The 12,235-nt window shown below is 37.3% G+C and overlaps 1 protein-coding gene across 1 annotated transcript in view; it reads left to right on the plus strand.

Annotated features, from left to right (window-relative positions):
• Positions 1-6,064: 6,064 nt before the first annotated feature.
• ZCCHC7 (zinc finger CCHC-type containing 7) overlaps positions 6,065-12,235 on the plus strand; it is a gene marked incomplete at both ends in the record, with an annotated part of 193,405 nt that continues 187,234 nt past the window's right edge. The window contains one exon of the mRNA XM_084237099.1: positions 6,065-6,671. Coding sequence (XP_084093225.1) covers positions 6,065-6,671 — 607 coding nt within the window. The remainder of the gene's footprint in view (positions 6,672-12,235) is intronic.

Here is a 12,235-nt window from a genome sequence, read left to right on the forward strand (position 1 = left end):
CTCACCCTCCCGCGCTTCTGACTGTACCCAGTGCTTGTATAAACAAAAACAAACAAATAAAGAAAGAAAGAAAGAAAAAAAAACATACCTCTCTAAAAAAAAAAAATCAGCCACAAAGGGCTGAAATTTAAAAGACCTTATATATGATACACTATGGGAGTAAGGCTGGCACTTGATAAAAGCTAAGTAAAATTTTTAAGGAAGACAATATTTAATACACACCCATTATCTGAACATTCTAGTGATCTATTACCCATTTCTTTTTTTTTTTTTTAAGATTGATTTATTTATTTATACAAGCACTGGGTACAGTCAGAAGCGTGGGAGGGTGAGAGAATTCACCAGAGCCAGAGCGGGGAGCAGCGCAGGCAGAAGGACCGAAGTACACTGCTGAGGGGAGCAGCGGGCGGCAGGAGGGGTCTGTGTGCCATGTGGGATCCTCCTCCAGTGGCCGGGGAGCAGCCGGGGATGGAACCGGTGCTGCAGAGGCTGTGGGCAGCTTCGCAACCCAGCGCTCAACCGCTGCTCCACCGGGGAGGCCCTATTCCCCATTTCTTAGCCTGTTTCCTACTGTGCAAAAATGGGTCCTCTAATTTTACCTTTTCATTGTATTCTCTTTCTTCCTAGCAGTTGCCATTTCCAATCTTTTTCCTGGCCCAACTCTTAAGGCTATGACCAAATAAATTATATTCTGTTTTACGTGCTAGACACTTCGTTCTCTGAGATCAGACTTAAATTTTTTCACTATATCCACAATTGGCTGGCACTGTCCACTTCTTAACAGATGGTCTATGAATGCTGGCAAACAGAACCAATGTCGAGCTTATGTTTCAGGACCCTTGCTAAGGACCAACGAATCGATAAAGTACTTCAGTTAGGGGGAAATGATGCCCTGAGCTAATCCCATACAGGCTTTGTGGACCCCACCCCCACTCCAGACTAAAGCCATCAAGACTTTGGGAAAGACAAATCCCATCACCACCAAAGGGAGGGTGGCTGGGACCTGAGGGTGGAGTTGGGCAGCCAGGTTGGATATAAAAACCAAACACGTGTGCCTGCAGTAGAGCATTGATAAGTCCTTTTTAAGCGCATGGGTGAGGACCCACAGTCAGGCACCCCGTTTTTAATCGGGTCTGCCCTATAACACTTCGATATTAGCAAAGTTGTACAGATCGGTATATTACTGCTAAATATTAAAACAAGGCGAGAGAAGAGGAACCTAAGCCAGAAGCTCCTAACACAATCCTGTAGCATCCAAGAAAGAGACTTCCAAGGACCAGTATTAACTTTAATCTTTAGTGAGAGCTCTTCAAGACTCACAAAGCGTTAAATCGGTTGCTTTGTAGTCAAGAAAAAGCGAGCCGGAAGCACCTTGGGGTGAGTCAAGTTCAACTTCAACCCAAAGGTGGAAGCCTAGCGCACAGAAGCAGCTAGACACCAGACAGCCTTAAAGAAGCTTCTCCTTTGCTGGGGGTCCCCTGCCCGAGGCAGGGCTCGGTTCCCACGCCACGTGGCTCCGGGACAGTGTCCCAGACCGCGAGGGAGGAGGTGGAGCGAGCGCTGAAGCCAGCTCAAGGGCATCACGGAAGCTGTAGTTTTTCTCGCAGGCACAAGATGCGCGCCCCCCACCCTTGTTTTGCCCATTAAATAACATCTATTCCGTGCAAATCATTTAAAGAGCCCCCCATTACAGATGCATCCTAGGTAGCATCTATAAAGAAGCTGAAAAGAAGCCGTGCAGGGGAAGGGGCGAGGTAAGGTTGGTAAAGCAAAAGATGAACTGCTCGCGGGGCAGAGAAAGGGTTAACAGCTGCTACGCATGCGCACAGAGAGCAAGGCGCGTGGGCGGAGACGGAAGACGACTCCTGGGAGCCGTGTTTTCCCCGGAAGTGCCTTCCCTCCTCTCGGGTCCGCGCGGACGCGGTTTCCTTACCTCATTTGTCCTCGCCCCTCCCCGTCCCTCTACGCGTTTTGGTTCCTGGTTGGTGCTTCCTGGTCGCAGCTGCGGCAGTGAGTATGTGTGTGACGGACCCCTCGCCGCCCGCGGCCGGGGACCCCTCGCTCGCCGGGCTGTGGAACTAACGAGTGTCCCCTGGCCGGCTCCTGCGTCCCCCGTCTGTACCCCACTCTTGGCGGGGTGCGGCTTGTGGCCCCTCCGTCTAGCTCTGCTTCACGCGATTTGGCTGACCTTTTGGGGTGTCCACTGGACTATGTCCGATCAAGGCCGAAGGCCGTGGTTCAAAAAGGGCTGGGTGTCCCCTGGCCCCGATGGGCGTGGAGTTTCTGCCGATTTTACCTTCGCCACCTCCCGAGTACTCTGTCTGGTTTAGGGAAACTGATCAGTATGTTAAACGCGGAGGTCTCCCTGCTCTGAGGGTGAGGACCGAACCTTCCTGGGCCAACTTCAGCCTCTGTTGTTAGAAGCAGCAGCGGCAGCTGTAAGGCCAGGACAATTTCAGGAGATGTGCCCCTTTTTCCAAGTAAAACAAGAAGACTAGGACAGTGTTCTCTAAGATTCCTTTTATCCCTGACATCCTGTGAGCGGGCAGTTAACTTCAACTTTAAGGAAGAGCTGCCGGTGCAGAGGGAAAACGCTGGGAGTCAGCAGGCCAGAGATCTGCTCTGGCTGGGGACCTAGAAATCTCTTCTTTAGGCTGCGTCTACCTTAATTTCAGCTTACAGGGTTGAATTCGATCTTTTAGGGGCCTTTAAAACTCAATGGATAAATAAACTTTTCAGAGCCCAATTCTCGATGTGTAAAGTAAGTTTTGAATTTGACGACTCAAGTTCCTAACAAAGCTCTTGAATCTGTGTTTTAAATACTTCAGGCTATCACGTCCAAAAATGTTTTAACTGTGTGTATGTTTACGATGATGTTATGCTTTTGGAATTGTTCAGCCCTGCTGTTTTCAAGAGAATTGGAGGATGAGGAATTAACTGAATAGGAAATGGAATTGAGGGCTGTAAAAATAACTGGCTACAAGGAAAAAGGAGGGAAAGGTGAAGGAAGTGTTTTTAGATAGGATTAGTTCTCATAAAAGACTATATATATATGTCTATACACACACATATGTACATATGTATATATATCCCAAGAACAGCTGACAGGTCTGAATAAATTTAGCATAATTTTCTCCCACCAAGCTCTTGTGTTCTGTGTTTCTCTTTTTTGATGACCATTGTTTGATACATTTGGATTCTCTACCCTAGTCAGATTTCCTTCAAAGTGTAAGTCAGATTTGAAGAATGGACAGGAATTTTAACACTGGATATTTTAAAAGTGTTTCAGTCTGTCACTGTGAGGATGGTACACTAAGTAAATTTTAACTTGAAAATAAACTTTGTCCGTAATCACTTTCCCAGGAAAACTGGGTTTAAAATCAGCCTGTGGATTTGATTCAAATCTATTGGATAAGATATGTATATCTATATCTCAAGAAGAAACATCTAGGATAAAGTTCTTTGGCAGGAAATAACATACTGTCAGGGATGAGCAGTAGGAAGGCTGTTAGAGTGGAAGTGTTGGCTTTACAGACTGTGAAATCTGAAATTTTACAAAATTGAGTGAATGGGTACCACTCCCTCTTTTGAATGAGAACCATTGCAGTTATTCTCTATAGGTGTTCTGTATTTGTTAAACCATTTTTATTCTTTAGATAAGTTTCAATCCCAAACCGATTTCTTAGGTTATTTCAGAAGAACCATCTTTTTTTGGTCATGGGATTGCTTTAATCAGAGTATCAACTTGGGAGGTCTTGGACTGTGAACTGACAAATTCAAATTACACTTTTCCTTCCAACTGAAATACATCTTTCATAGTTTTAACACTCTACTGAGAAGTAAAATGTATATTTGTGAGGTAAATTTAGGTGTTCAAATCATTGCAAATTAAATTGGAGGAAGGTTTTTCAAATTGAAAACATATAAAAATTTTATTTTAAAGTTTTAGTGAATCCACTTGGCATCACTTCTAGCTTGTTCTTAGCAAGCTACAGAATCTTGGGTAGGCCTCCTTAACAATTTGGACCTCAGTTTTCTTACATATAAATTGAAGTTTTATAAGCTGTCTTTCAGGTTTAAAATTTTGTGACTTCCATAGAGACCTTTTGTTGTCCATTTAAGTGTGCTTGAGAATTATGTACAGTGACCAAAAAGCTGAGAGCCTTCTGAGTCTGTCTATCTACATTTATTTCAGATTCATCTTCCCAATATACACTTAAAACAAAAGTAAAGTAAATGCATTTGAGTGTAATTAAAGTAATAACATAAACCCAAAACAGCCTCACGCAAATCCTAACCTTGGCATACATAAGCTATATAAATAGAAGAGCAAGTTATGCTAAGTACAATTTTCAAGTACAGAAGGTACAAAATCCTCTTAAGGGCCATGGGGGCTAAACTGTTAAATTCATTTTTCTACATTTCAGGGAAAGAGATAAACCCTTAGACTCAAGGAAGTCAGTTTTTATTATATTTCTGTAGTTTATTTTTGGCATACATTCACAGGTGTGCCTATGGCTCTATTCTTAATCCCTTTCTTTTGGGATGCCTCCAAGAGTAGTACAAATTTGTAATTCTGTAATTTAGCTCTTTAATTTTTTCTGTGCTGCACCAGAATTATGTTTTATCTTAAGTCCACACTGGATCCTCAGGATGGATCCAGTAAGGATTTTGAAGGAAACCTAATTCCTTTGACTTCTTTTAGAATTAATTTACCTATTAAATAAAAAGGAAAGGATTCATCTTTTATTGGAATTCCTCTGAGGCTAACATTTCAATATAAACTGATAAATGCTATGAGCATTATTATTCAGACAGCCACATTCAACTTGAACCACAACAACAGCATAGCAACCTAAAGGACATTACAAGAAAGGAACAGGTATTTTATACCTTTTAAAAGAAAAAAAGAAAGACTTGAAAAGTTGTATTCTTTCCAACTTTATTGAGATTTAATTGGCAAATTATGTAAATTTAACTTGTACAGCATGATGATTTGATCTACATATATATTGTAAAATGATTACCACATTAGTTTACCGTTACCTCACAGTTTTACATTTTTGTGTGTGTGGCTATTGGCAGATTCCAGGTATATAGTGCTGTTATTAATAACCAGTTACTCTGTGTGACTTTGAGGGAGTTATCATTTAACAAAGTGCTTATAGTTCCTGTCCTTCTGGGGTTTGTGATCTGTGCTTGTACGAGATTTTTATTGAGTTATTAGAAATCTGGTTAGTGTTTTGAAATGTAAAGTGCTATGGAAGTGTATAGAGAGGACATTTAGTCTTGTGGGTCAAAGAAAGCTTTCTTGAGGAAGTGATGTTTAAGCTGAGTTGAAGTTAAGCAAGATTTGTTATGATCACAGTAAGATGGCAAAATATTCCTAAAGCTAGGCGTTTTGCCTCAATTTTAGGTTTGTAGTAAGTTTGTATTTTATACATATCTTTATAGCTCTCATGGAAGTAAACCAGGTTTATCAGATATTTTTATGTATTCTTTGGGTCAAGGATCAGGGGGCCATTAGGTTAATTTTCAATTGAGAATAAAAATATCACATCAAAATATAAGATATGATCGTTGTTACCTATTGTGGGTTCTATTCATAGTTGGAGTAATATTCATGTTTGAGAATTTATACCTGAAAAGAAAAAGTACAGAACCAGAACAAGGAAAAAGATGAAGAGTGAATAGACTAGTGAGAACTACCAAAAATATTTTTGCAGTTTTTTTGGAGAGAAAGTGGTATCTGAAACAGTGGCTCGACTTGTTTTTCCTTCAAACTTAACTGTGAAGTATGACCTTTTGATTAATAACTATACCTCAACTTATTAGTAATTTTTATTTGTCAGGTGCCGCCCATTATTAGAGCAGGTCACAATAAAATTTAGAATCCTTGAAAGAAAGTTACTCTGATAGACAAAGGTATCTTAATATGTCATTGAGAAAAGTGATGTCCTTCACATGTAAATTAGGTGTAAAGGTTGCTACCAGGTATCATCTGAGCTTTTAAAAATATATTCTTTGTATTACTTTCTCTTTTGCAGCATCAAGGTTAATTTCCATGATGTTTGGTGGTTATGAGACTATAGAAGCATATGAAGATGACCTTTACCGTGAAGAGTCATCTAGTGAACTGAGTGTTGATAGTGAGGTGGAATTTCAACTCTACAGCCAAGTTCATTATGCCCAAGATCTTGATAATGTCATCAGGGAGGAAGAACATGAAGAGAACTCTGGGAATTCTGCATCATCCAGTAGTAAATCAAATCAGAAGAACTTAATTATCCTTTCAGATAGTGAGGTCATCCAGCTATCAGATGGGTCAGAAGTCATCACTTTGTCTGATGAAGATAGTATTTATAGATGTAAAAGAAAGAATTGTAGAGCCGAAACAAAAGAAAAGAAACAAGGTTCTCCTGCTTCTCTTTGTTCTGATGAATTGGCTGATCAGAAATGCAAGAGGGATGTTGACAAACCTAAACCTGAGGGGAGATCAGAAAAGATCCGGGAGGTGATGATTATAGAGGTCAGTTCAAGTGAAGAGGAAGAGAGCACCATTTCAGAGAGTGATAACCTGGAAAATTGGATGCTTCTGGGATGTGAAGTTGATGATAAAGATGATGACATCCTTCTCAACATTGTGGGATGTGAAAACTCTGTTAATGAAGGTTAGTATCATATTGGCCATTTTGAAAAGTAGTATCATCTTTAATAAGGAAGACTGCTTTCCCTAAACAAAAGACCAATAGGGTCTCTGCTCCATTTAGTCTCTCACCTTTTGGTCTTGTGTTATGGCTTGTTTCTCATGAGACTCTCTTACCAATGGCAACTCTAATGGTGGTCTGTCTGAACTCAGAAAGAGTATGTCAGAATATCAAAGACACTCTGCTTCTGCCATAAACATATTCATAGCTGCTTCTTCCTGTTTGGCTAGAGCCAGTTCTGGACCTGAAATCTTAGTTTCCCTCTCTCTCTGCTTGGTACCACAGGTGAGTACTCCATCTATCTGCTTAGGTCCTGTGCCCTCATTCGGCCAATTCTGTTGGGACCACCTCTTCCTTAGTCATTTGCTTTCTCAGGAGTTAGGCAGATAGCAAGCATGGGAAATGCCAGGTACACACAGGATATAGAATTAGGATTTTAGGAATTCTACGGTCAGTAAAATTAGTAATTTATGAAGAACTGTAAGTCTGTAGTAGACTGTAAGAGAGAATGTAAATTCCGATAACCACATCATTGAGGATTAAAATTTTGGTATTACCATTATCTCCTTTGTCACATATAGTCATTAAGTCTTGATGCTTATTCCTTTAAAAACTTCCTTTTCTGGAATAATCTAGTCTCTGGCAATAGTTTCTTAAATGATCTTTTTATTTTCCCTGCACACTGTTGTTGAACTAGTAGTTTTGAAATGCTCATGGTACTTTGCTGAAATGCTCAAAGTACCCAGGGTACTTTGATGGCACCCACTTAGAGGAAATGATGACATTGAATGTAGGTCATGCTTTCGAACCCCTGAGACTGACCAACAGTTTTTTATTTTTGAAGTTAAATAAAAAATATTTAGATTTCCAAGCTAGAGGATGTCCTGACCACTTGTCTTTTGCTGTTGTGGAATAGCAGCCGTAATAACTAAAGAAATGGGATGCTAATCAGGGTTTACTCTAAGAATTTGATTGCAAAGAGAAGAAAAGAAGTAAAACAGTCACTAGAACATAGAGCAGAATTGGGCCAAGTTTTGGTAGAATAAAGGAAATCCAATAATGTTTTCAGGGTGGAAGAGATAAAAGTTTTTGAAGAGGAGAGATTAAACCTGTTTGGTAGATTGGGGTGGGGAAGGCAATTAAGAGATGGGATCAAGTGTGTGTGTGTGTAGTGTGTGTGTGTGTGTGTGTAGAGAATTAGTTTTATAGAGAATGAGTTTTAAAAGAAGACACACAGCATTGATTGCCAATTTATCAAATATCTATAGAAGTAGAGAAGAATGAAATCTGTTGGAGAGGAGTGAATGAGGGAATATATGAGGATCTGTGTGTGACTCTTGGGGAAATGAAAGTGGGAGTAGATGTGGGCAGGGGATACTTGGAAACTTAGAGTGTGGAAAGGATGTTTAAGAGCTCTGGGGGAGTGACTCCCAATATCTTGAAAGTGATAACAACTAACTAACTTAAACAATATTGAAAACAAATTATTTCCGAAATAACTTGATTAGTTGTATTTTTAATATTGTTAATTGAGAAAATGCATGTTAACAAAAAGCTATTATTTGGTAATCTCTTACATGACTTTGTATTTTATGAACTACAACGTTGTGCACTTGAAAAATATTCATCCTTATAAGGAGGATATTGCATATATATATACACATTCTTCATGCCTCTGGGTTACCATTGTATTAACTAATTCGGCAGCTCCTTTAGTACTTTGAAGATAATACGTTGGAAATCATCGTGTTAGTCAATCAGCAATAAAACAAAAGAATTGCCTAGCATTAGTATTCAGTCAAAATTGAAACAATATGAACTTGTAGAACTTATTTTTAAGAATTTTATAACTTTTCCCAGTAATACGTGGTTCCTGGAGCAAGATGACAGAAATCTAATGATCCAGGGTTAGGAAGAAGGTAGCAGAAGGTCACACAACTGGTTCCATCAAACACTAATGTGTTCATAATGATAAAACATTTTTTAAATTCAAGTTCCACATGCCTACCTTGCTGAATATTTCCATTTGAGTATCTTATTTTTCATTTCAGATTAATACTACTGTAAAGCTTGGTACATGGAAAAGAAAGCTTATCTTCCTACCGTAAGAGGACCAAGTTAACTGGGAGGCAACTCACAGGAGAACTGGGGTTTGTCAGGTCAGATGAAAGGGAGTTTTGTAGGGTAGTAAGGATGAGGTAGTTGAACCATATGGAAATGAGAATTGTACAAAGAGGGACTGATGGATTTAGTCAGTTATGTCTTATAGGAATGAAGAAAAGAAGGTTAGTAGTCAGGTATATACAGAAATCTAGAAAACAACTTTAGTATTTTATGTTATAAACAGACAATAAAGACATGTCTGGCTGTAATTCACCTGCTTTTTTTGGGAGGTGGAATATTTGTATTTATTGAGATAAAATTAACCTAATATAAAATTAACCATTAAAGTGTTCAATTTGAAAAAAAAAATGTGTTCAGTTTGGTGACATTTAGTATATTCATAATGTTGTGGAACCATAACCTCTCTCTAGTTTCAGAACATTCCCAACGTATCGAAAGGAAACTCCTGCATTCATTGAACTGCCATTCTCCATCTACCCCCCCTCCCTCTGACCATGGCAACTACTAATCTGCTTTCTGTCTCTGGATATATCTATTCTGAATATTTTATGTAATAGAATCATCTAGTATGTAACCTTTTGTTTCTGCCTTATTTCAATTATCATAATGTTTTGGGAAGTTTATACATATTGTGGTATGTATCAGTCCTCTTTTTAAAGGCTGAATCATATTCCATTGTATGACTAGACCATTTTTGTTTATCCCTTCATCTGTTGATAGACTTTTGGTCGTTTCCATGTTTTGGCAATTACAGTGTTTCAGTGAACGTTCATGTATAAGTATTTATCTGAATACCTGTGTTGGGAATGGAATTACTGGTATTTTTATGTTTCATTTTTGAGGAACCATCTTTTCCCATAGTGGCTGCAATATTATATATCCCCACCAGTAATATATCCCCTGTAGGCTTCCAATTAACTGCATTGTTTTTTATGATGACATGTCATGTTGCACATTTATTTGATTTGTTCATTGATTCCATTATTTCTACAGTTTTTTTCTCCCAGTATTTTGTTTTTCATAATTTTTACTTATTTTGGTTTATGTTTTTCTAGAATGGCTATTTTTGCATCATATTTTCCTTACATGTTTTCATCTGTTGATAGTTTTTAAAGAAACTGTTTCATTCTTATAGGTATGTATTCCTTGAAATTTTAGTACACCTGTGTGTGTATAAGTTTATGCCATTTTTTTCTGCAATATTAGTAAAACTATTTGATATAAGACCTAAGTACTTCCAAGTTCTTTGTATATTCCTGTTACCCATATTGAAATTTATCCCTATTCTAGGCTCCTAGGGTTTTTTGTTTCAGCCAAATTGAAACAAGGTCTGCAGTTCTGCAGATTAGCTTGCTTGATTCTTAAAAACTTTTGATTCTTATAAACTTTTATATAAAGTATTCATATATCCCTTAATTTTATTTCCTTGATCTGCTAATGCCATAATCCTATTTCTTTCCAGTTAATAGACAATATATTTAGTACTGATGTCTATTTGAGTGTGTTGTTATTTTCTAGTCATTATCATTCCATTCATAAATAGATTTGGGAATAAATCTGGTTCAGTTTATATAATAATTTTTGGAGAAAGGATTTTTTTCATGTCAGTGGAAGTTTTTGGAAATTCTGGCATACTTTTGAAATAATTGTTAAACAGAAGCAGGAACATTTTGTATACTGTTCCCTCAATCCCCCAAATAATGTCATGTTTAAAATGTTAATAAGAGATTGCAAACTCCTTGAAGGCAGATCTTTTCCATATTCAGAAGTCTCCTTATAATATTTAAAGTCATTTCTTGACAATACAGCACTTTGTTTTCCAGTGATTGTTAAAATGATCAAACTGAGCATCTGTTCTATGTAAAGTACAGGTAGTATTGCGGATTTAAAGTGGTAAGAGATAATTTTAACCCTAAGTGATTAGTGTTTCATTGAATGATAGAATATAATAAACTAAGTAATTTATTGGAAGCATCTTCTTAATCATGGGAATTAAATCTCTCAAGTGTGGTTGAAAACAACACCGTATAAAAAAATTGGATTAATGAATTTGAGGTAGTACAGGAATGTATGAAAGACTTTGTAAGTTCATATGTTTCCCATTGACTATTATTAAGTCAGTAGTAATGAGGTCAGTTCAGCATCATTGTTGCTCTGTGTAAACTTCAGGCTCTCCCTTACTACTTTAGTGTCAGTGAGATGATTACATATTTGTTTTGTTTCGGTATACAATTAGATAGTACACAATCAGAAAGGTAAAACACAATTTTCCTTTCTATTATTGTAAATATTCAGTACTTTTCCTATTTTATATTTGAAGTTGTTGATTAACTTTCTAAGGAACCATTGAGGATTAAACACGAGTTAGCCAGGCCTTCCTCCATACATACAGTTTTATGATAATGTTTCTTATAGCAAATTCATGCCAAAACGATGGCCTTCGGTGCCTATTTCCTTTGGCTCTCAGCTCTCTCTATTGAAGGATGTAGGTCTTTATTACTATTTAGGTTTCATTCCCCTCTCTTTATTTTTTCCTAACCCTTCTTTGTATAAACTATGCCTGGTCTGTCTTTTGGTTTCCTTTTAAAATTCTCATCCTTTACCTTTATTATATTTTCAGTGACTTGCAATTCAGATCTTCTGGTTGAAGGAAAGATGCACCAATTCAACATATTTTATAATTTGTATGGAGGATCTCAAAACAGGAAAAGATTACTGTATAAAATATCCGAATTATAGGGACAAACACTGAGTGTTATAGAAATTATTAAAGAATAATTAGAAGTTTATTTTCCTGCATAGAGAAGTGATTTTATTAGCTTTAGACGTAATTGTTAACTCCATGTTAATTTTTTCATTATGGAAATTTTAAAAGTGTACAAAAATAGAATGTTTTAATGGACTCACTGCCCCATAAACCAGCTTCAGTAATTATCAAATAGGACTAATTTTTTTCCTCCTCTATAACTCCATACCCCAGTGTTATTTTGAAGTAAATCACAGATAATGTATCATTTTATTCATACATACATGCACATTTCTACATGTATTTCTGAAAGATGAAAGTTTGTTTTTAAGAAACATAATCATACTAATAACTCCTTTATCATTATTTACCTAGTCAGCATTTACATTTCCCTGATTGATTCTTAATTTTTTTCTCTTACAGCGTTACTTGATTCAGATTCATTTTTTATAATTGGTTTATAACTTAAGTGTTCTTTATAAAGTCCTTCTTTACCTCTTTTCTGTGTTTTTTTTTTTCCTTCCTTGTAAATTAATTATACTGGATTGTTTATCCTTTAGAATTTCCTGTAGTATGAATTTTGTGGTATTTCCTGTGTATTGGTAGTTAGATTTTGAAGCTTGATTAAATTCAGGCTTCTCTCCAAGACTATGCTATC

The sequence above is a fragment of the Talpa europaea genome (assembly GCF_964194135.1).
Source record: "Talpa europaea genome assembly, chromosome: 7".
NCBI lineage: Eukaryota > Metazoa > Chordata > Mammalia > Eulipotyphla > Talpidae > Talpa > Talpa europaea.